This window comes from Argiope bruennichi, chromosome X2 (genome assembly GCF_947563725.1).
Source record: "Argiope bruennichi chromosome X2, qqArgBrue1.1, whole genome shotgun sequence".
NCBI classification, from domain to species: Eukaryota; Metazoa; Arthropoda; class Arachnida; order Araneae; family Araneidae; genus Argiope; species Argiope bruennichi.
The window spans coordinates 94009215-94036098 of NC_079163.1; the positions used below are offsets into that span (position 1 = coordinate 94009215).

A 26884-nucleotide genomic window follows, 5' to 3' on the forward strand; every position below is an offset into this window, starting at 1 on the left:
CAATTTTACGGGTCGGATCATTGTTATTTCCAGGATGACACGCCACTTGTCATGTTGCGAGGTCCACCATGGATTGGTATGATGACAATGGGTGAACCGACTGGATTGGCCTGTCCAGAGTCTAGACTCGAATCCTACAGAAAACATCTTAGGCGAATTGGATCGCAGAAGTAAGGGGTGCAGCAACCGTGCAAAATCGGCTAAAGAACTTGTGTCTTCCCAATAGCCCAATGGAAGAAAGTACCACTGTCCATCATTCAAACACTTCAGGAAAACATGGACCGGAGGGTTAAGGCTGCCTCAGGTGGAGGCTCTACCAACTATTGAATACGAATAAATTGTGTTAATTAATCTCTTTTATCACAGGTGTCCATTACTTATTGATAGTGTGTGTGTGTGTGTGTGTGTGTGTGTGTGTGTGTGTGTGTGTGTGTGTGTGTGTGTGTGTGCGCGCGCGCATCGACTCATATGCTTTGATGATGGAGATATTGAGGGCAGCGGATTAAGCAGGATGTCCGACTGTGGTATCCGGTACAGGAATGCTACACATACAATATAGAACGGTCGCTCAGTCTATCTGCTAATAGAAACCTGATCAACTTTTTATCGCAAAAGTCTGAAAATTATGCTTCCGCATGTATAGAAGTCGGAACAAGATGCATGCAGGTATTTCCCGCCTTTATAACCCTTTAGTTTTTTTCTTTCTTTACTTTATCCTTTATTTTTTTTAATTAAATCTTTTTTATTCTGAAAAGTCCTTCACTGCCATTCCTTTATTTTCCATGTGTGCATAAAACTTGGATTGAAGAAATGGTCATTTAATTTTTTTTAACGTCTTCTATTCTTTAGAATTTCATGGATATAGTTCAATTTCTAGCATTTGTCAAGATTGCTTTGCTCAAAACCATGGCAAAAACAGAGCTTCAAACCGAGTATATAAATTGAAAGGATGAAAGAGAGAATGTGTGAAAAAACTTCCAATCTTGTGTAGTATTAGAAGAAATGTTTAAACCTCAACGTCTCGCAAATTAAAAGCCCACGCGATTTCGAAGTGAAAATGACAGTGAAGCGGAGTTCGAGCAATTAACAAATTATTTTAAGAGCGTAAAGATGCACATGACGTTAATTTTATCATTTCAGAGTTCTGTAATTTTTTAAAATACTACTACTTTTTTATAGTTTTGAGTTTATCTTAAGTTCGAGTTTTAATACATTAAGCTATAATTGCTGTTGAGTAGAAAACAGTTTATCTTTTAGAAGGTTCTTTGAAACTCCTTACATTTATGAGTTTAAAACTAATCTACTGAATCGAAATTCAAAACATAACACATTCAGATGAGAGTAATTAAAAGATTTTATTTGTAGATATGAAAACAAAAAAAAATATTTCAGTGAAAAGCAGATACAGCAATATGAATTGACATGAATAATTTTAACTCTACAATTTAAAAATTTAAAGAAATGCGTATAAAAATAAATTACTTTATCTGTATTCTAACAATTTTTACAGAATTGATTTATCATAAATCCGCAATATGATGTTAAAGCAGTTTTTCATTTTATTTTTATAAGCCAAGCACTATAATACAAAAGTACCCTTTTTTTTCACATCTAATTTCAGATCAATAAAACATTTAAAATAGTACAATATAAATGGAAACAAATACATTCAGAAGATTTAATCCTTCCTGAAGAACAAAACAAGCGGGAAAAAAAACAGTTTTATGGAAATATACGCAATTCAACAAAAGAAATTGCTCAAAAATGATGTAACAAAAAGTTTCACCAGCTGGAATCAATTATGAAGACTGGAGTGGAAGTTAAAGTACTTATAAACATATCAAACTGGGCTGAAACAGAAAATAAAAAAGTACTTTAGTATATATTATACTACAACATATCATTTTTTTAATATTATTTTTCTTCCATTGTAATTATCATCAATAATTATTAAAACATTGAAGTTATTGCAGACTTCAGGAGAATTCATTCAAACGAATTTGTAACTAAACAGCCACAAATTTAACAAAATCGTGCAAGCCATATTCTACAAGCGAATAATATAATTTTCAAAAATAGAAACAGAATTAATATTAATTTTCATTAATATTTTTAAGCCCTAAAATCTGAATACTAATCATCACAGAAGAATTTATGATATTTGTAAAAGCATTTAATGAAAAAATAGTTACAATGTTAATAATCCAAATATATAATCGTCCACCGCTGTTTATAATACTAGGCGGAGTTAAAAAATATCCCCGTCCTTTTGAATTTCGTCATTATTGGATACAAAATCCAAGCTTTTGTTTTGTTTTTAAAATCCAAGCAAATACATCTAGCAACTGAGATTTATTTAAAGTTTATACTGATTGATAAACAAAGCTTTTAATGCTATTAAATATTTATATCCAAAGTGTTAATGCAAATAATATATTAAGCATTATTATTATAAATGATTTTATAAATTAGCATTCCAAATGTCTGAATTAAATATTAAAAGAGCATTATGGAAAAAAAATGATTTTTTTCCCAAGCAATTTACATAACATTAACAACATTTTTTTGTTGTTGTTATTAAATATTTTTATAATTGCCAATCCAATTAACTTTTGCATATAATTTAAGCTCTCTTATTACATTTGTGAACGTTTTATGCTTGAATCTTGTTATTTTGAGTATCACAATTTAATGCACAAAAACTCTAAAACTAAGGGAAGAAAATAATTCACGATTTAAGTATTTTTGAGAAGGAAAATTTGTCACAATTCATTCAAGGACACCTCCATCTTTTTGAACAGCCCAATGACAATATGATACAAATTTGCAACCAAATATGCAAGAAACAAAAACAAATTTCGTTTCCGATGAAAGAAATCATAGAAAACAAATTATTTTACCACTAAAAGTTATTTCAATACATGTGGAGAGAGGTACCTGAGTAAAAATCTATTTTAATTAAATAAAATTATTCATACAATAAACTTGATTTTTTTTTAAACCTATGTAACAGAAACTTTCTTTGCAATTGAGTTTTCCTTTCCAAAATAAAGTATATAAATTATCTAGTACAAAAAAAAAAAATGAAAAAAAAGGGTATTAAGACTGGAACTATCTTACCTCAATTAATTTATCTCAGCATGAAAAATATTTTTTATATATTTATTTATAATACAATACCTTTATTATTATTATTTACTAATTTATAACTCTGCCACACCTCATTCTAGATGGGTAGGTTATTTCCAAGCAAAGAAATTTTTTTTACAGACATTTCTAAATATGAGAATGAAAAAGGAAAGGAAGAATGCATGACATGTCTTTAAAAATTTCTTACGTATAATAAAAATGATTTTAAATAAAAATTCAGAATTTTTTTCACTATTTAGGGATTCAACTTATTAGGGAAATCCAAATTTTCTGAAAATTTTCTCAGTTTTATAAAAAATACATTAAGTACTAAAACTATTTATGTATAAATACAGTGGCATAACTAGGGTGGGACAAGAAGGAAAGTGCCCTGGGCGCCATCAATAAGAGGGTGCAAAATTTGAAATAATTTGAATTTCATAAAAGTATTTTTTAATTCATTCCTCAGAACTAAAATAAAACTTCTTCAAAATGAACTCATTTTAATATCTCTATTTACTTAGTTATCTAGATTAATTCTTAGATTCATACTACTAAGTTTCGTGCACAAATATAAAAGAATCAAGAACGCTAAAAATTACTTTTATTAATAAAAACAAAAGCAAATATATCTTTAATAGCAATATATCTCTAATAATATCAAATCATACGAATAATATTTGATAAACCTGACTCAATGTGAATTCTTACTCAACATAAATAAGCTCGAAATATCAAATTTCTGTCGGCCAACCTAATTTATCAATCAGCAAACAACAAATTAATGATTTGAAATGCCTAACAGACTTCTTATAATTGTTGTAAATTAAGCCGAATTAGAAAAACCGATAATAACATTCATTAATAATAAAAGTACACAGAAATTAAATGATGGAAGACGAGTGAACAAAAAAAACTGCTATTAAGCGGATATTTTTTTCTATTTTTTGTGTTGGAATGTATTTATTTCGTTGTGAAACCATATCAGAATAACATTTTTTCCCTCTTAACATTAGCACTGCACTTGAAAACGCATCTTTCAATAGCTTTTGATATGCGTTGTTTTTAAAGAAAATCTTATTCAAATATTCGGATAAATCATTTTCATTGAGCAAAATCAAATATTCGGATAAATCATTTTCATTGAGCTAAAAAAATAACTCATTATTCTATACTATAATCATTAAAACAAACAAACAAACAAAAAAGAATACTGACTCTTTTTTTTTTTAACTTTTATAAGAAAGTACTTGTGCATGTTATGAGTTAAAATCCTGTATGAAAAATTATTAAACTAAGAAATTAAACTAAAATTACACAAATGAGAACATTTTGAATTTTTATGAAATTCATGATTAAAATTGACATGAAAAATCTAATTCTGAAATAAAATTTACTTTATGCATAAAATGAAAGAGAATCTATTATTTGTAAGATATAAAACTACTTGATAAATTTTAATTGTTTATGAGTAAAGTATAACTTTTTATTTAAAAAGTTAGATGAAATACAATATCCCTTGACAACAGAAGAAAGAAAAAAAAATATACACTTCAAAGGTTTGATGAAGAGAAGAAATAGTCTGACTTAAATTGAAATTTAAGTCAGACTATTAATTTGGAGATAACTGCACATCAGTAAAAAGAGGAGTGTTTAAATTTTAACTTACTACAAAAATTTTGAATTTTAAGATGATATATTTGACAACTATCTTTGTGTGAGATAAAATTCTCAGAAGTTATCACTAATAATAGAAATTTCGCTTCATTTTTGATTAATTAAAACTAATTCAGGCGTCAGAAAACTGCTTTAAGTGCACGTCCCCATCCTCCAAAAAATATTTGACTCAAGTTTGCTAAGTTTATTTTTAACATTTTGGCCTGACATATTTCAGCTTTTAGTATTAAAAGATTCACTATATTTAGTATGCAGTAGGAATATGTACCTGCATATAAATTTCACATATAGTAGGAATATGACACTCTTAAATGCATTTTAAGAAAAAGAAATAGTATCGATTACAGAAATTTCTCCATTTTCACAATAGAATCTTGATTTGGAAAGTTTATCATGTCTTCTTTCAAATTAATCAAGTTTTAAAATTATTTTTTCATATAAAATGGTCAAGAGAAGGTTTAAACAACTAATTAAATATCACTAGAGAGAACACAAAATACAAGATTTTAAAATTAGATAAAACCATTAAAAATGATAAAGGAAATACACACAAAGCTAAGAAGTTTTAACACGTCATGCCAAATTTAACATATTTCATGACATTTTTTATCATTCACTAAGAGCATTCTATGAAAAGAGTATATACAATTAGAAAAATAGTATACTTAAGTCAAAAATATGGATTTTAAAATTTAAAAAGCTAAGTAAGCAAAAAAACATCTTAAAAAACACAATCATGCCACAAAACACCTACCTTTTAATTATATGATTCAATTACAAGTGATATTACACTGTAACATATTTCCCTTCATAAGCTGTAGTAATATAAATTTAATTAAAGTGCAAGCTAAAACAAAATGATGTAGATATACATATTAAGCATCATCAATGCTTAATGAACATGAAGTTCAAACATGCTTTAGATAATGTTTCTAAACAAATTCTTTGAAGTATCATATAAATTTTATGTATAATTTCATATATGGAAAATAAAATTTATATGATGCCTTTTTTTAACATTAAGAGAAAAACTTTTTGCAACACAAAATACGTTTTTTATAAGGCATTAAAACAACACATGGAACTGATGTTAACAAGAACTTACATAACAGAAGAAAAAAATGTATACGATTATTATAATTAAAGTTCGCCTGTTCAGAAAGTTCAAGATTCCGTTCTATATCTCCTAATGAAATATAATTTTACAAGCATATAATACGAGTGGCGCGCTCAGTGAAATACTTGGGGGAAAAAAATAGTTTTAATTTTCTTCAAATGTGACGCTGAATCAATATCTAAGGCGACTGGTTCTTAAATCAAGAAAACCCTAGAGTCGGATCTATGGCTCGAAACATTGGGTGGGGGGGGGGGTGAGGAAGGGAAGTAAGGTTATGTAATACAATCAGCGTCAACAGAGAAAAATAAAAATATGTCCCTTTGCTTTGATAAATAAAGACGGCATTATTAATGCGCAATGAGCCGTCCATTAGCACGCATCCCATTCTGACAACTATGTTTTCTAATGTATAATGTAAAGTGCCTTTTGTGATTCAGTGAAGGAGAAGTATAATACTGTCCTGCAGAGATTATCTGATATATGTCTTTAAAAAAAAAAACACGCACTCATGTAGCTAAGAATCGTATCATGCGAAATCAAGCAATGGTGATAACCAAATTGCTTGAAAATAACGAGTTATTACATTGACTGTGCAAAATGAAGCTTTCAGGAAGTTTGAGTTGAATGAGTAATGTGAGGTGATGCACCAGCATGTATAAAAATGGTGTTTTGAAGGCTGTCTTGCTGTTGCAAATCTGGAATTGAAAAAAAAATCAACATATTGCCATATCTGATCCCTTTGATGGGACTTAATATAATCGAGTACCGCAAGTTATATATATTTATATAAAGTACTGGAATTTCAATCAAGACTGATCGAACATTCAAACTAATTTTGAAAGTAGTTCAGCAAGCAATTCAGCCACCAGACGAAATGGGAGGAGTGACGGATTTTTTTTTTTTTTAATGCGAATACGCTTGAGTGTTAAAATGCGAGCTGCGAATAAAATTGTGGATTTAATCTGAATTAATCATTTTTGCTTTTATTTCTGAAATATTTAGCAATGAAACAAAAGGCAGTCAACAAACTTCTGATAACAGCAATTATTTTTCCCATAATGGTATCATTCAGTTAGGGAACAGAAAACAGTTCATTCCAAAATGGCATACTTAAAAACAAGTATTTTTATATATTAGAAAACGACAGAATTTATAGAAATGAACAAAAATTATGTATGAATGTCTATAAGAATGGTGAGCAACAAAATTAAACACTAATCTTAACCAAAACGAAATCGAAAACGCAAATTGTGAATATCGATTTATAGAATCGCGATTCATCGTGAACTATTATCCATGATTATGATTTCGATAGATCAATATTTTTCGAAAACTGGCATAAAAAAAAATCGATTTTTTTTTTCCCCCGATAAATCGAAAATTGGCCCAGCATTAATGGTGACCTGATTTGTACTTACCCTTCTTAGCATTTTCTTTGTCTAGTTGTTGATTGAAGTTCTAGTGTGATCCCCATTTTTGGATCATCATTTTCAGCGATCCAATTTCTTTACGTTTCAAAAAGCTGTAAAATTCTTACACTATGAGTCTCCCATAATTCATTTCTTGCATTCAATGGAACAAATATTTCTATTTGCTATCATCTCAGGATCAAATATGATTATTTAAATCAAATGAACACTTTATATCCTAATTAGTTTTATTTATCAAATGTTCCCATGAGTATCATCAGCGCTTTGATTAGTTGTCTATCTATAACTATGGCAGCCATTTGGCTGACATTTTTAACAAAGACTAATATAGTAAGTATCCTGCAATTTCAAGTTTAGACTTTTTCTATTAAATCCTATTTTTGGAGAAAGACAGCATATTGTTCATCTGTTATGTAGCTGCTCGTTCCTTTCTAGCATTACAACCTGTAATGCAAGAACTTGCTCTTTTCTATACATTCTAACATTATGTCAACTACAGCGAAAATCAGTACAATCTAAGAATAAAATGTTATGCAAAGGGAACATTAAAGGGATAAAAAAAACTTAATAAAAAATAAAAGTGGAGGATTTTTTACAGTGAAAAAATAGTAATTTATAACATTAAAATGTACTAATTAGCGGAGCTTTATCGTGTCTGGTAAAATCATAAAATGAAACACAATGATGGGTTCTCATCAAAATCCAACCATTTCAATGTGAAAGAAAAAAGAGCAAATAACTACATATTTATAAATTAGAATGCTGACAATAAAATTAGAAAACAGGCACCATCAACTAAAGAAATTTTTTGTCCAGAGTTTAAAAATTTGTTGTTACAAAAGAGAATATCCAAAACATGTTATCACTTTAAATAACAATTATATCTTTCAATTCCTGCCATCTACGTTTCATAAATTAAAAAAATAGTGAATTGTTTTGGATTACTGATAAAATCGACGGATGGAACTAGAAATGGTTCTAAGCATGTCAATCGATAAGCATGTCAATTTTTGCACGTTCTTCATCAAAGGATATTGATCTTTAGTTATAAACTGTATGTCTCATGTACCTTAAAAAATAAAATTAAATTCACCAGGGGTATCCTGCAAGTACAAAGATGAGAAGCTATCAAATAAATAAGAAGGTTCTCATCTTTTTTTAAGAAGCACAATAATGGACTTTGTGGCTGATTAAAAACCCCATCTACGAAGAGATTGGCATAAAATTCATACAAAGGAAAGATTTTATACGGTTCACATCTCACATAATATTTTCTACAGTAGCTTGATCATTGAAACACAATACAAATCCAGTCAGGATGAAATGGAGTGGTTCCTCATGGTATTTAGACAGGAAAAATTCACAGAGATGAGATTCAGTGAAAAAGTGCAATGCTATTTCTTCATCAGAACCATCTATTCATCAAGACAGGTCACTCACATCATAACAGTAATGTGAAGATATTCTATCCAACAAAAAGTACTATTCTTCATTCTCAAGCATCTCTTAAATTATGACATAATACATTCCAGATGTAAAGTCAAATAAAAATCATTAATCATAATATTCATAAAGAAGAAAGGTCCAACCAATCCATTTGCTGGCAAACTAGTCTACAGAGTGAACATCTGATAAGAATACAAGGTGTTCCATAATCAGATGATAATAGCGGTTGTCAAGTAACAATAGCTATGATTTATTGAAACATGAAAAAGCATTGCTTTAATGCATGATAAAATCATAATTTTAATGAAAAAGAGGGAAATTGAATTAATTAGAATCAAACAACTTTCGATCACTAACAAGATTCCACATTTGTATTAATTATTTTGAATCGTGAAACACCGATAATGTTAGTGTAACATTTATTCAAATTATGTATATATTTTTAGTGGGAAAAGGACCCTATGCCTATTCCTTTAGATTTAAGCAATGAAATTTTCAAAAAACAAAGCATTTAAAATTAAAAGGCTCATATTTTGACAGATATTTAGACTAATTTTAAATCATTCTAAGTTTGAACTGCAAAAAGAAAAACCTAAGAAATATATGAAATTAAAAAGAACTTTCGATACATACTTACTGAAACATTGTCCGAACCACCATCATTAAAAATTCTTCATATCCAATAGTAATTACACCAGTCATATCTTTGTCATGGCTTCTGAAGGCAGCTGTTAAAGACTGCAGAATTTTTTTAAAAAATGAGACAATTAATAAAAATATTCTTATGTGATTTTTTGAAAATTATGATAAATTAACCAAACTGCATTCTGAATAAGTAAAATCGACATTGCATATAATCTTTCCATGCAAAATGCGCACATTTAGAATGACAACAGCAAAAATGATATTATAAGATAAAAATAAATTTTTCTAAATTCTTTTTAAATATCCTTAGTAAATATCACAAAAAATATTAGGTAATTTACATATAAAAAATGTATTATGCCAGAAATATGATTAATTTGTCAATAACTAACTTAGAAGAAATTTGTTAACTTTCTTATACAATATTTAAATAAAGGTAAGAACAATGATATATTATGCAAAAGGTTGACATAAAAATGTTAACATATGCACAAACAATGAAAAAGACAAATTTAAGTACAATATTTTTTAAAAATTGCATTAAGCAGGTAATTTTAATTTTTTTTTTTTTTTTTTTTTTTTTTGATATAAAAATTAATTTCAGTTAAGTTATTAAATTTTCTTTTAAAGATGATTTACTTTTTATTTTTTATTTTTACTTTAAAAATGCATTTACTTTTTATTCAAAATACGTTTGCGAGTGATGCTTTAACCCTTTGTACTCAAAGAAGTAATACTATGTATTATTATACACATATGAATGTAAAGATTCATTTTAATGTTAAAAAATTTTAAAAATATAGTTTATTGATTTGTTTTAATTCTCAAAAATTAACCTGAGAATTTGTGATTATATTTATACTAATCGTTATCTAATAAGAATGTGAAAATGATGCATCATTCAAAATGCCAAGTTAAACTTGACATAAGGGAGCAAAAGATAAAGTCAAACAGTATTAAAAAAATCTCTTCTTTTTCTCAGCTCCCTGATTACGAAAATGCTTTAATTTAAAATCTAAAATTATCAGAAACATTAAGATAAAAATAATTATTTTTAAACTTCAATAAAATCTAGCTTCAACATATTTATATTCATATTACAGGCAATCTGATTTCGGAAGAAACTTAAAAATTACCTGTAAAGTTACACACACTTGTATATAATCATCAAATGTTATAGAATTTGCTTGATTTCTATCAAATTTCTTCACGATCAGATCGTAAAATGCATCCGAAAGACGAAAACCTGCAAAATATTATTGTGTTAGATTAATTACATTTTTTAAGTACTATCTTTTTTAAATGATTCAAAGTCCTAATAATAAAACATTTTTTTTAACTCAAATAATGCCAAATAATATCAGAATATTATAAATCTGAAATTTTTAATGAATTATGCTACACAAAGCAGGCATTATTCAAAAAAATTTCTTAATGCAAAGATTTTTGTGCAGAAATTGATTGTATTTCAAAGTAAAGCAACTTATGTTCCTATTACGTACTTCATTTTACAGACATAAAATGAGCTAGAAAGAACAGAAACCAATTAACATAAAACCCTTTAATAGTTTTTCCCTCCTTTTTATACAGAAACCCAAAAAAAAAACATGCTTCTAAATTTCTCAAATAACTTTCATAATTGTAATCTTAAAGATTATACAAGATAAGCAAAATCTTCAAGATTTATATATAAATCATAGATGATACAGAAATAATCTCAGACTCTTAAAAAAAAATTTTTTAATTCAATAATATGATATACTCAATCTGAATGATACAATGAAATCATCAATCAGCTTTATTTTATATTTACTATATTAGTGGATACTCTTATTTCTGTCCATCATTATTCAGAGAAATAAACATAGATGAAAATATCAAATACAAATCCGGGGGGGGGGATAAATTAATATTATTACTGCAGTTTATATTTCAATCACAAAATTTATTTCTGGTGCAATTTTATAAATAATTAAAGGTTAAATATTAAGCATTCTTGTCAAATAAATCATTAAATGTTTCTCTTTCTTTTAATAAGAATAAACAATATGTTTAAATGTAAGTAGATTGATATGAAAAGATCTGTATCCAATAGTCTAAAACACTGCTTCCTAAACTTTTCTCATTGCCACTCACTTTTTGTGCTCTCTTCTCCCAATTTCGGTCAGAAAAATTTTGCAAAAACCCTAAAGTTACAACATAAATAAAAATAAAATATTTATAAATAACTAAAAGAAAATTTAAAGTTTAAAAAAATTACTAAGCAAATTTTAATGAAATCTTTTAAGCCACAGATTTTTTTTAACCATCCTACAGCTTTCGCTTGTTGAAGAATATAAAAAAGTAGGTCTTATTACTTATTTCCACTACCTCACATCTTTTTTCATAATGGAATCATTTGGAACCCTGATGACCAGTTTAAGCCCTGATCTTAAACATATGTATAGTATTTTTTGGTTCATAAGATTGGTTATTATAACTAAGATTTCAAACCATCATTTTTTTTTTGTTCAAATATGGATTTAAAAAATTAATTTAATTTATTTCACATACCAAAAGAAGAAAATGCAGTTTGTAATTCCGTTTTGTCAATAGTTCCAGAATTATCTCTATCAAAACTTTTAAAACAATTCAACCAGTCAGTAATATATTTCCAAAGATGACAAAATTCTTCAAAATTTATTGTCCCACTACCATCTCTATCAAACATGCCTAAAAAAGAAAATTTATTAAACAATAAAATAATAATAATAAAAAATTGAAATTTTCAAAAGAATTTCAAGCATTTGTTAATTTACTAAATTTTATATAAATAACGAAACAAACAATACTGGAATTGTAAAAACATTAAAAGAAAAGCAGTCATAGTAAAATACAAAAAAAAAAACCTTCAATGAGAGACCAAATATGCCACTTGAAATAACGAAAGGTTAATTTTTAGATAATAAATTAAGTTGTCCGATCTATGACCGATTTCAACCCATAATGGACAGTTGTCCTATTTCCAAGACAGTTGAATTAAATGTGAATAAAATAAAATAAATAAAAATTGGCATAAAACGTGTATTATATTACTATAAATAGACTAAATTTAATAAATTGCTGGAAAATGGAATTTGAAGAAAAAATTAATTAAAAAATGCTTTAAATTTACCCTTAAAAGTATTATAGTTTTAACCCATTAAATAATATTAAATTTTTTAGACAAAGATATAATTTTTTTTAGATCATCAGTGTTGTTCAAAACATTAAAAATAGCCATGAAAAATTAATTACAGGTATTTGACACGTGTTTTCTAATTGTCCTATAAATAAGACAATGGTCCGATACTCAATTTTTTTTAATCGCACATACTTCTAGATCGCATTCCTTGAATTCAGGGAACAATGTATATTTTTTAAAGTATTTTTTTTTAATGGCAGACGGAGAGCAACTAAAGGGTAAATTTAAAGCTCAAGAAATATTCTCAAATTTCTTCGTTAAACCCTTCATCTAACCCAGTGTTCCTTCGCCAGATTGGTTCTTTTGTGTATGCTATTACACATACGCTTGTGAAACTTGCTTTTAGTATTTTCTTATCTTTCCATTAGTTCAGTTGTTTTATTTTGTAGTTGTAAGTCTGGTCATTTTTGAAAATGTAAAATAGTTAGAAAATTTCTAACAGCTGAGGAGCTTTTGGATATATGATTTCTTTATCTGATGAAAAGTTTGATGATTCTGAAATGATACTTATTCCGCCGGAACTAGACGCGGTCAATGACGAAGAAGAAATAGACGATTCTATCACAAATTGTAATACGGTAGAAACATGTGGTGATCCTGAAATTCAAGATACTGATGGAGCTATAGAGGTTTTTGCAAATATCTGAGAAGAAACTTTAATACAAAATCACCTAAATGGAAAAAATGTGAATCAGAATTTTCGCTCTCATCAATATATTGCAGATGTCAGGAAAAACTCTTGTTGAACTTTTTCATATGACGGCTAATAATATGATATCGCATACAGTTACAGAAAATAATCGGTATGCAATACAGAAGAATGATCATTCTTTTGATGTCAGCGAAAGTGATATCAAAAAGTATATAAGCACCCCTTTTTACAGTGGTTATCACATTTTATCATGTGAAAAAATGCTCCGGGCACCGGCACATCCTTAGTGAAAGACGCTATGTCCAGGAAATGATACAAAAGATACCTACATTTGAATGACAATTCGGCATCAATAAAGAGGTTGAAACCGCCCTCATCGCAGCCTGGAAAATTTCTAAACTATTTCCCCCTAACGATGCATAGGATTTAATAACATTTCGCAGGTCAATAATAACGTTATTTCGGTGAAACAATTCTGAGAAACAAAATTAGATAAGGAGGTTATGCTGCATAATAACAAAGAACCCCATCTTCTAAATTGTTAGCACATTTTAATAAGAAATCCAGATGGTCGTTAAAGGAGATGTCAGTTAAATTCTTGCAAGGGAAAAAAAACCCATTAAAATTTGCAAAATGTTCAATGTTGAACTGTTTCTCGGGCTTGCACTCATAAAAATCTTTTTTTAAGGTAAGTCAACCTTTTTAACTTTTGGAAGTGTATTGGCCATTCGTCCTATTTATAAGACAATCTGTATTTTAAAAAATATCAATTTAAAAAAAAAAAAAAAAAAAAAAAAACTTTTGTTTGATATGAGTAAGTACCTTGCATTGATCATGTTTTTAAAAATTTACGCTTTTTCCTATAGTTGTCTTTATGAGTGGTCCAATATGGGTTAAAGAGAAGCAACACATATGGCACCAGAAAACATGCAAGACAGAAAATGAAGATGGGAAGCAAGCCAAAAGAATTTATCGGCTTTAAGTGTTTTGGGTAAACCGCTAATGGCATTTATTAAGTAACATTAATAATACGTAGAAAAATATAAATAATACAGTATTTAATGAAGAAAAATGAAAATTATTATGTTTTACATCGTTTGGGAGGAAAAGGCGAAAGCAGAATAATAAAAAACAATAATAAAAAATGAACACATGATCACAGCAGCAAAAAATAACTGTTGCTATACAAAATATGTTGTAAGAAATTTACAAATGAGGAATGTCATAACAAAATCAGTACTACTACAAAAGTTTTTTTATATGTTGGACCTAGAAATTTATCATGGAAGCAAGCAAGCAAGATGGACCATAGCAAGTTCTTAATACCACAAATGATACTACTGAATGGCTTGTTGAAAAATTATCGTCAAAATCTGAGAAACTATATCTGGTTTACAGTTATTAATTGTACCAATCATTTTTGAGCAAAGGTCTCATATTGGCTATAACTGTCACAGGCGCAGGGGGAGGGGGAGAATCTCACGCGAATTTTTCCCATCAAAAGGAAAAGCGATATGTTCATCTCTATCTAGGTTTCAAAAATATTAGCCTTAGTTTTAAGCAAGAAACCTTATTTCTTACTTAATTAAAAAAAATCTTGTATAATAATCTTGAATATGGCTCATGATGACAAAACAGATATAAAGATTTGAAAAGTTGATATTTTAATAAACTGAAACAGAAATAAAGTAAGAGTTGATGCTAACTTAGTGCAGGTTTCAATGAGGCATCGAAAAAATATACATATCCAGAAACGATATTTTATGTTCTTTTGAGTTTTGGGGCTTTAAATGCTTCCTTTCTGTGAGATTTCAAGAAATCGTTCTATCTCTGGATCACAGATATATTTTTTTTAAAAAAAATTGAACTCCAAATTAGAAGTTTTGGTCTTTTGTAACTATCCGCACAGATTATTGCCCCAATCAGGTTGGATAATTCAGACTCTACTGTACTAATTTGGATTATCTATTATATTTAATAAAATTATGTGCTCAATATATATGTTAAGCACAAAAATAGCGTTATATTTCAGTTCCAAAGAAATTCGGTATTAAGTACTTATTTCCTTCACTGCTAAAACTTTTACATACTGTACACACTTTTACACATCTAAAACTTATTTCCTTTGTTACATCTAGGGATTTATCAAACCTACCTACAGACCATTTCAAATATTAATATGGGAAACCAGCAGTTAACTAATGTGTTCCCAGTTACAAAGTGATAAAATAAGAGAGAAGAGTTAGTTATTACAGCCTATTTTGCAGATGACACAGAACCTAACTTCGTCATGTGCAGCACTTCATTATTTATGTTTTTTGGTGTGCCAAGTACAGAGATGAATTTAAAAATACAAACATATATTAGATGGTGTTTCTCATTTCAAAAAGAGTCCAGAGTTCCTAACTAACTCTGATTTATTCCCATCTGATAATCTTTTTTATCAGGAAGAAAGAGGTCTGCAGTTAAGGCTGGATCAAAAGAGAGTAAGATCGCCAAGGCAATAAAAAAAATTGAAAGTAAACTAAGTTAAAACTTTAAAAAGTGTAGAAGGAAAAAAGGGGTTAATGATAAGTACAGTTCCCACCCTCTCTTACCCTTACAAAACTTAGTATATAGGTTAATAAATATGTAACATTATTGGAAACCAAAAAAATTACTACTAAAATAAATACATCTGAATTTTTTTAATGCATGATAAGCATTTCTAATATATGAAATTAAAGATTCAGCAATATACTGAATCACACAAATATCTTTCAACACTATATTTATGATAGAGTCATTCTTACTGGATATAAAATTTCACTAAATTTACTTTTTTATTTTCTTATTTATAATTTTTATATTTTTAGACATTTTCTAAAAGCTTGTGAATATTATATAAACTCACTCTTGCTCATTTCAAATAATTATTTTTGTCAAGATTACTATGTATACCTACAACAAAGGCTACCGATTCATTCTGACAGTATGCAAAAAAAAAAAAAAAATGCATTTTCACTTTACTTTTTAGGGTGTTTTTTTTTTTTTTTTTTTTTAATCTCTTTTTTCATATACTAATACATAAATAGCAGCACTTGTCGCAGGCAGAATTGAATATTTCACAGAAGCGGAAATGATTTGGCAGGCAAGGAGAAGAGAGTGTAGGGAGGAGTAAAACGCTCACTAGGAATTTTTGTATGCCATCTGACTGCCCATTTCTTTTGTGTTAGAAATACTGCCATTCAACAGATACAAATGTACCTAACTTCATTTAATTCTGAATAATTTTATTTACCCAAAGAAAAAATTAAAAATATGTTGTAAACTTTTGAAAATCTCTGAACATAATTCCAAATCAGCAATTGGACCTGCTGAAAAATTTCAGTCCAAAAGTGCATCTAATTTATCGGACAAAAGTAGAATTTCTCTTAACACTGCAATCAATGAAAACAAGTCATCTGATATGGAATATATTCATGAAATATTTCAATGCCAGCTGCTAGTACAGTTGCCAAAAGTGAAATCAGTGGTAGTAGAAAAAGTAGTCAAGAAACTCGAAAGTAAGGAAGATGTATCCAAATGTGGAAAATGAAAAAGATAAAGAAAAAACAAATGATGGTTATGTTTGGAAAAATGGAAGCATTTTGTCAAATGTTACACAAAGACGTTCCCAGCAGAGCCTTTCACGAGAAATAGCTGGACCAATTTTATAAGCAAAGAAAAAAATAATTAATGGCAAAATAAGTAATGCAGTATACTGAAGAAGCCTTTAAGAAATCTCAAAATCCAAATTAGTGTTTGTTATTTAATGAGTCAGACATTTTCACTTCACTGCTGTATACTAGTAAGTTTTGACTACAAAATGTGTATCTGTTTTGAATTTATGGCAAAAATCTAAGCAAAGTTACATTCAGATAATGATTAGGAACAACTTTTTGGAAATGATAAAGTATTTGCACTTTGATATGACAGGATGTGTAGTTTGAAACAGCTGCAAAAATTAAGTACTTTCAAGCACCTTAGCCAAAAAAAATTAAGCACCTTTGTATATGTACACAAATGTAAACCTGTGTATTTTCTAAGCATATGATATTTTCTGCTTTATATTAATGCTCAAGTTTAAAAAAAAAGCAGGGAAAGCATTTCCCACCCCACCCCCTTTTATCATGACTTTAACAGTGGTAAAATAATGTGACATGATGATTTAAAGATGCAATGACATTGTTTTGAATTTCATCATAATAAAAATTATTGTAAATAAATTATGTCCAAAACTAATTTTTTCAAAAATTGCCAAAACAAAAAAAAAATAATAATAATAATAATAATAATAGGCATTCATTCAAAAAAGTTTTTATCAATGAAAAGCTATTTTTTTAAACCTTTAAAATAATTTTTTGTGATGATCTTCGACGTTACGGTGACAAAGCCTTAAAATTATTTTTTTAATTTTTATTTAAACTTTTAAACAGTTATTCTTAGTGGGCCTCTAATAACCAAGAATAACTTTCTAAATTTCATGTTCCTAACTTCAATGGTTTATTTTGAACATTACTCTCACAATCAGGTCAAACATTTATATGTAAAGTAAGATTTCATTGGGAGAAAAATTCTATAAAAATTATAAAAACAAAAGGAAAAATCGTGATAAAATTATAGTATTTAAACTCTGAAAAATAAAAGTTTTTAAAAACGTTTATTTCATTTTGTTAAAAATGTTAAGTACCAAAGCTAGCAGTTTCTTTTTTTCTTTGGTAAAAACTAAAATTTGGTGAGATTGGTCCAACAAATAATTGTCAAATGGATGGGGTCATTTAAAAAGTACACCGTGAAAGAAAATACGATCATTGAAAACTTATGGCTTCAAGTTAAAATCTTATCATATTTGATTTCACATGATCAACATAACTACACACCACAATGAATTAGATTTCAGTACAGCACACTAAAATCAATCTAATAAATCATCGAAGGGATTGTTCCAAAACAGAATATTAAAGAGAATGATGGTCGAATGCGTAACGTACTAAAAAGGCTTCACTACAAGTGTTTTTATAACAGCTTCTACCAAATTCAATATATCTCTTCGGCGCACCAAATTCATCCTGCTGTATTTTTGTTTTACGTTGATCGGACCAATCTGCATATTCTCCTTTAACAATACATGAAAGGTTAAACATACTTATTAGGTATATCTTAAATAAACCCTTCAATATCATCAAAAAAATTTTAGTGCTTGAGAAATTAAAAGAAAAAAATGAATCTTATTCAAGCCACAACAAGTATGGCACAGTACAAATTTCATATTGCCCCTTCTAGATAAGCATTCCAGTATTTCAATAAACAACAATGCACATTGTTGAAGATACAGGGAGCCGAAAAAAAGTCTCATGAGCATTATCTTAATATGCGTTGGCACCCTTGGATTTATTTCACCCTGGATTCCTAATCCAAATTCCCTTTTCTTGGTTTTCTTCCTTGATACATCTGATAAATAAGATTTTATGACTATGCTTTCAAATTATCATATTCGTATGAAGAAACAAAATGAATAAAATGTTGTCTTTGCACTTCTTGTGAAAATTAAGCACCTTTTAAGGACCTGTTTTCAACATTAAGAATTTTTAAAGTGCTCAAAAATGGTTTCCAAATTTAAACACTTTTTAAACACTTTCCATGACACTGCGCACCCTGATGAAATCAAATAAATCAAAAAAAAAAAAAAAAAAGCCACCAGGGTGACCAGCTTTTCTGCTGTTTGAATTTCCCTGACATTTCCAGGTTTTTTAACAAATTTCCCTGGCAATTTTCAAATGTTTCCAATATCCTCAGACAATGTCACTTTATTTTATTCTCTTTAATTACTACAATATTTTCTTAACTTTATTTGAAAAATTTTCTACTCTTTTAACTAAAATCAATGTAAAATAAAAATTTTATTCTCCAAAAAAACATTTTAACTTCTGAATTTCAGATAAGCTTTAATTATGTAAAACCCATCCCTTTTTCTGCAAATGCATTAAACAACACTAGGAGATACATGCCCATCTAAACCGACTTTTAGCCAACCAGTCATATCTCAGAACTGTTTTCCAAATTTACTTACAAAAAATGCAACACAAAAATATATGCACATGGTGGAGTGCTACAGAATGTATGGATTTGCTTCCTTCCAGTGGGATTTCCAGTATCCATACTGTTTATCAACATGCCAATCAGAACTGAACAATAATTTTACTAAGAAAAAAAAATCATTTACAATTACAAAACGAAATCTCTGCATCAAAATAACAAAAATTCTTCAATGAAATCAAAATTGCATCGACTTTTAGCTCAACAACATGCAAATGTAATAAAAATAAATCACTTGCACACTGGCTCATTGCTTAACCCATAAAATAGAGAAAAAAAAGAGGAAAATTGGCCCTTATCAATTTTTTTCTTTATTGCATAAACAGAAAAATGTTTTAGAGGTATAAATATTAATGCACATAATTCATACTTTCGCTCTCGTAACACACAATCGATTTGACGTTCAAAGGGAAAAAAGGGAAGAGGGAATAGATCCATATACAATTTTTTTTTAAAAAAAGAGGTCCATTAAAGCTTACAATCATAACAGAATCAAGAGTGGGCTTTAGTTAGGCTCCCTTTTCCCGCAGTATGCAAAACCATTTTCGTTAATCATGCCGATAAGTGGTCGTTCTGAAAAAAAAGCGAACAAAAACTTTCGATGAAAATATTATATATTTATACATAAATGCAATAAATTAGATGTGGCAGTAAATCTTTCTCTTCCATAGTCTGTTTTAGACTATGAGTAAAAATTTGATTTTCATTAGTTGTCAACAATGTTTTATTCTACTTATAGAAAAAATACTCGCACATTATCATGTTCGATAAAAATTACTGATTTATAAAATAAATTCCAGTTTTATAATAAATCTTCTCGAGTTCTCCCTGATTTTTCCTGACCTCCCGGAATTCCCTCACAATTCCCGGATTTCCTGGTCAGCTGGCCACCCTGAATACATATGTTTGCCCTTTTTTCAGGTGTTAGGAATACTTTTTTTGAAAACTGCTAGATGTGTTATTAAGTACATGAAGATGTAACAACAGATGAACAATTGTTTTCCATGAAGATTTGATTCAGATTTATTTAGTATATGCCAAAAGGCCCAATAAGTTTCGTGTAAAATTTTGGCTCACTATTGACGTGCAGTCAAAATATTTCTTGAACAGATATTCCTACTGAGCAAAGATAAAACAAGCCTAATTGGAAACATATTGGACGAACACAGTTTTTTGTTGTTGTTTGTTTGTTTAATAGAATATTACTACAACAATAGAAGAAACCCAACAATAAATAATTTCTTTATTTTGCTCATATTAATGAAAAAATGAAGACCACAGGAATAATAACTAGCATAATAAAGTGTTGAAAGAAAAAAGTATCTCATTCATCTAAAATAACAAGATATGAGCTCTATTCTAGTAAGACTGCTAAGCATGACAATATATGGCTCACATTTTTTAAAGGAAAAAAGAATAAAAACATTCTTTTCCTAGAAAATCAAATCTAATGGAAAATCATATCTAATGGTAAAAAACATACAAAGTTGTGAAATTTTACAATCTCGCATAATATGGAGTTGACGTTTTGGACCAGATGGCCACAAAATACTCAGCAAAATTCTCATCTAGACACAGGCCAATTTAAGTTTATTTAATATTCTTTATCTAGCTGCAATAAATGCTTGGATAATTTAAAAAGAGACGGTTGGAAATAAAAAAAATTCACCCTTCATGATTTTACTTTTGATATGGCTGAGGAGCTAGCTTTGGAAAACGCATATTTAATCAAACTCCCAAACTTTTTGCTTCCAACAGAGTAAGTTTATACTTGTGAGATCCTTTTGCAATGCTCAATAAATGCATGCAAAGGCAATAAAATGTTTAAATTTGTGAAAACTGTAAAAAACATGTTAGATTACGGATATTTTAATTGCACTATGTACATAGCTAAACTAAATTAATTAGTAAAACTATATAAAACCAACTAATTATAATTAAACTATATAATTAGTACATTATATAGTTTTTAATAAATTTATATCACAAACTAAACTTCTATGAGGTAACTCATAAAATGTCGATAAGTTTCAAAAAACTAGAAAGATTTTTAAATATTTAAAACTGTTTTATATTTAACATTATTAATCGCAGATAAGTAATTATTTATAAATTAGAAATAATCTTTCACTATTTTAGCTCTTTTATGTGTTTAATCATCCTTTTGTTTATCCTATGTTGACTGAACAAACAAATTGCACACTTATATGCTATAACTTTATATAATATAAGGAAAAAGTTTTTCCTTTTGCTTGGGACAAGCAGTAAAATTGGTTACTGACCATAATTGCAGATATATAAGAAATCCAATAATGTTAAGCATTAAAAAGCGACTTTCCTATTATGAATTGTTAATACTTTATATATTTTCTATGTTATTTTAAGATGTAATACAAAGAAGTATATATCTAAATTAAAAGACTTCTCTTATTCAGAGAAAATCCTTAAAGTCATTTAAATTATAACCAACAATAAGTTCATAGATTTAAAATTTAGATGAAATTACTAATAATATATTTTTAAAAATTTGGTTTAAATGCAAAAATCATTAAAAGAGAATTCACAATACATTCAAAATACCCAAGAAATAAAAACAATTTTTACCAATCATCAATCTCACTGTTTCAGGATTAAAAGGACGCCATGTTCCTAAAAAGATAAATAACAATACTATCTAAATAATAGATATAGCATCATATGTAAATAAATGACAAAAGAATTAAAAATGAAATCCTGTTTCAATAACCAATATAAAAACAAAGCAGTGCAAATATCTAATGATTAATGCATTAAATTTCAAATAATTTTTTCTGTTTTTAGCACTGATTATGAAGATAAATTATAACTAAACAATGTACTTCAACAAAAAAAAAAAAAAATACAAGTTTTATTAATGCATAATTTATTCAAAAAAAATGTGAAAAATAACATTTTAAATCATTTTATAAGTATTCAATGTTGGCTTTCATTGTTCCATAAAGTTCCTATATAAAAAAACAATACAACAAAATTGATATACCATGAAGTATTTATGTAGCAGGTAATATTTAATATAAATGCACAAGAATAGAAATAGGTAAATGCAAAACTTTGACGAAATATTGTGATAAGAAAACTTTGCAAACTGTTCCTAAAAATGCTTTTATGCATAACTATACCTATAAAGTCAAACAGAGTAATTTACATACTGTGATTAGACAATTTTTATGTATTAAATTATACAAATAGTTTTGGATCTATTGGAGACATTACTTATCAATTTTTATCCTCAACATTATAAAATGCAGTAACAAAAATATTCAAGACTGAAGTGACAGAACAAATCAGCAATGTAGCAGCTATAGAAGAATTATAAATGTTTCAGTAAGCAATTTTACAGGGTATTGTAATGAAGAAAATTAATATTTCAATTTTACTGTCATTTACAAATATGCTGAGGTATAATGACAGAGGGCATAGATACTCTGTATACCATTCTTTAGAGATGACTTGGAGACAAAACATTAGTGCATTTATGTCATTTTTTAAAGACATAATTTCTATTTTTATCTGATATGAAAGAGAGTAATATATATATATATATATATATATATATATATATATATATATATATATATATATATATATATATATATATATATATATATATATATATCAAGCTCAGATAACCATTCATCATTTCTAAACCACTGACAAAGATTTGAGGTGAAAAAATCATATTAAGCTCTAAATATATTAGTCTCCCATTAAAATAACAGCAATTCTAACAAAATTTTGGTAAAAATATAATATCTACATCCATAAAAATATGATGACCAATATTACCATATGCAAATTTCAGTTAAATGAAAAAAAAGTAAGATACATGTTATATTTTGAAGAAAATATTTAAATAAAATAAAATAATCTGATTCTTTAATTATAATTTCACTGTTATCTAAACAAGATATTTGAAGAAACACAAGATAATGAAATTCTAGGTATTAAAGGCAGTTTGTAGTTCTTATTTATGGTACAATGTAATAATGTTAATTTAAAATCTAATTTAAACAATTAATTTCCAGTTTTATCTTAATTTAACTCATATTTTCATTCTAAAATGTTCTCTTATTTCCTGATTCCTATTACACTTTTTCTATTTAATTAATTCAACAGAAGCTTTGTAAAAATGCTTGAAGTTGCACTTTCACAGGCTCCGAGTGGAGCCTCCTGTCCAGCAAGCACATTCTTTTTAAAGATCCCTATGTTTCCCTTATCAAAATCGACACATGTAAGAAATCCATATCAGAATCTTATGGTATATAAGCACTGGGGAAATATTCTTTCTCTCTTGCCTCTTGTATGCTATCTTCTGCTCTTTTTAAGCTAATCTGCTCTTGTATCGTGCTGTAAACAGATGTGCCTTGTCTGCGCCCCTTGTACATAAATCACGACTCCCATAATGAAATAAAACAAAGGTAAAAATTCAAAGTATATTCCCAGTCACCAGCCACAATTCTGTTTCAGAAATTATGTTTACATATATATATATATATCAATGTAAAACAGGATAATGCATTCTATACTGAAAAAAATATGCACATTTATTATAATGCAATTTATAATACATGCTTCTTTTACCAGAAGGTTGTCTACGTTTGTTTTTGCCTAAACTTCAAAATTTGGAAAAACTGAAACATAGCATTATCAATAAACAAATCTGTAGTGCACATACTACTGCTTTATTAAAGTTCTGTTTCTCAACACAAGATGCAACAATTTCCCATGCTTCTTTCAGCATCTCCTTTATTTCTCTACTGTTATCTCCTTTTTCTTAGGAAAAAAAACTCCTCCATAACTTCTTGTTGTGACACAGAATATAGTTACATAAGTTCCTTGGTAATCAGTTCCTAGCTATGCTAGCATTTGGGCTAAAATATTATTGAAATAATTCTCCCTCATATCACAGTAGGAAAACCACAAAGTTTACCAAAGTGTCTCCCAATTTATTTTAATGATTCAATAAACTACATATCTTATAGTTCTACTTTTTAAAAAAAATGAACAAGTACTAAGACAAGACTAATAACTGAGATATAGGTAAGATTTTATATATGACAAAACATTTCCTCACCACGCATTTTATGAAACATTCATTAAGGGAGTCATTTTTTCAAATTTTTGTTTTGCTTGCTATGTGAATCATTCATTACAAGAGGTGCTTGATCAACGAGGTTTGACTATGTATATATATCACAATTAAATCTGTAAATTTAATATAAATCTTAATTAATTTTCCATTTTTATCTGAACTTAGACCATGTTACATTATTCTAAAATTTTCTGTTATTTCTTGATCGAAATCTCACTTTTTTATTTAATTATTTCTAACATGTGCTCTAAAAAAATTGCTGATTCTTTGTTTACCAAGCTATGAGTGAACGGATACAAATCCTCAAAACCTACACATTCCTTTCAAAGATACCCAAGATTCTCTTTCTTAAATCAGCATATGTCAATCCTATCAGAATCTGAATGAATCACTGAAGAGAAAAATTTCAGTCACTCTGCTCTTGCCTTCTCCTGTGAAGAAACATTTTCGTCCCCATGCACACATTATTGCCCTCCCATGGTGAAATTAAGTTTATTCAAAATTTGTCTCCCTTTCAGTCACACATCTGCCAAAATTATGCTATATATATATATATAATTTGTTTACCATTTGATAGAGCCGTTTGTAGCTCTGTGGCTGATATCTGTCCACTTCTATCTTTGTCAACTCTGAAAAATACAGCTTAGAATTAATTGAATAAGCATAAAATTTCTTAATTACATAAAGTTCAATAACATTCCCTTTTAAAATTGCACAAAAGTTTTTAAGTCATTAAATACAGAGTGAATAATAAATACTTCCAATGATTTTTAATTATTGGACTATTATGCTTTCTATAATTCAATTAAAATTAAAAATGAAAAATCAATAAAATTATAAGATTTTAAAAAAATAACAGTCCTATTAGAAGAAAAGTATAATTCAAATCTCATCTCTCATCATATGGAAACCATTTAAATAGTGTGTTAACATATATGTATACAAAATGGAATGTTACTTAAGAAACACATACAAAGTGATGCAATAATGTTTTATTTTCCAAGACAAAAATGTATATAAATGCTATTACACTAGGTCTTACAATGCAATCATTTCTTATTCAACAATTTCTGCATTAATATAATTAATGCATACTTACCCCTGAAAAATGTTCCATAAGTACTGTCTATCAGGTACAGGAGTAGCCATGATTCTTGAGTAATTTCTAAGTGAATGGAGAGATAGGGAAAAAAAACTTTTTACAGAACTTTCGCAGTTAAAAAAAAAAACAGTCATGCATAAAAGAAATATTTGGTCCTGTCAAAAAAAAAAAGACACAGAGGTGTCATTTGCTTTACCTAATGTCCAAGAAAATACAGCTCATCAATACAGTAAAATAAAAATATTTTAACAATTTTTCATGCTATAAAAAATACTAAAATAACATGTTACACAAATAAGCTCATCTGCTAGTCAAAAATTTTTCATGTACTTAATCCATACAATTAAAAAAAAACAGAGACAAATGCTGCCGCAAATAATATGAATTCAAATATTCTTACCGAATTCAGTAAACCTCCTTTTTTCTATCAAGCAATTATGAACACAATGTGTAATATTCTGTACTTAGAAATAGAAGATACTAGATATATAATTCACTTAATACAGAGAAAAATATACTTAAATTTTCTCTGTCGTACTGTAGCCAGCCAAACACTTTGTTTATATCACCTACAAATATTTCTATCGGAAACAAGCACCTAAGTACATATTACACAGTTTCTGCTGAATACCATCCGCATGCGTATTAATGACTGGAGAAACTCATGACGCGCTTCTAGCCAACCAATGACGAATACAGAAGCGCTAGTATGAGGCTCTAGTGTGACCCCTTTGCAAAAGTAGTAGCTAAAACTAATTATATATATATATAACCAACTTACTAAAAATAAAAAATAAAAATGAAAATGGAATCAAAAGTAAATAAAAAATTAAAAAAAAAGAATCTGGCCTGAAGACTTTCTCAAGGGTCACCCTCAAGCAGAGATTCAAAACAAGGGATTTTTTCTGTGAGGGGTCTGATTTTTTGTCCAACACTATTGACCCCTCGTGACCCGAAAATCCCCTGAAATTCAGGCCCAAGAGATACACCATTTTTTACAGAAATAAAACAAATTACAAAAAATACAACCTCCAATTCAGGCGAAAATTACAATAACATAATATAAACTATAAAAGAACACTAACAACTAATTATTAAAACAAAAAGGAAAGAACATACCAGTAGCAGGTAAAACATCTACCAAATAAAGTGTCCCATCGTGTTCTTTCTTGTTTCCCGAGTCTTCTACTGTTCCTGCTTAGAAATACTACGTAA

The 26884-nt window shown here is 28.2% G+C and overlaps 1 protein-coding gene across 2 annotated transcripts; it reads right to left on the minus strand.

Moving 5' to 3' along the window:
• Positions 1–1419: 1419 nt before the first annotated feature.
• On the minus strand, positions 1420–26292 carry LOC129960577 (programmed cell death protein 6-like). 2 transcript variants are annotated; one of them, XM_056074068.1, is made up of 8 exons: positions 26070–26292; positions 25667–25732; positions 25135–25196; positions 22041–22085; positions 11998–12156; positions 10581–10690; positions 9437–9537; positions 1420–1850 (listed from the first exon to the last, which is right to left on the minus strand). In XM_056074068.1, the coding sequence occupies exons 2-8, from the start codon at positions 25714–25716 to the stop codon at positions 1841–1843; spliced, it is 537 nt and encodes a 178-aa protein (XP_055930043.1). In that variant the 5' UTR covers positions 25717–25732; positions 26070–26292; the 3' UTR covers positions 1420–1840. The 2 variants fall into 2 exon arrangements, with proteins under 2 accessions (XP_055930043.1, XP_055930044.1); XM_056074069.1 differs by having other exon boundaries at positions 9433–9537.
• Positions 26293–26884: the final 592 nt, after the last annotated feature.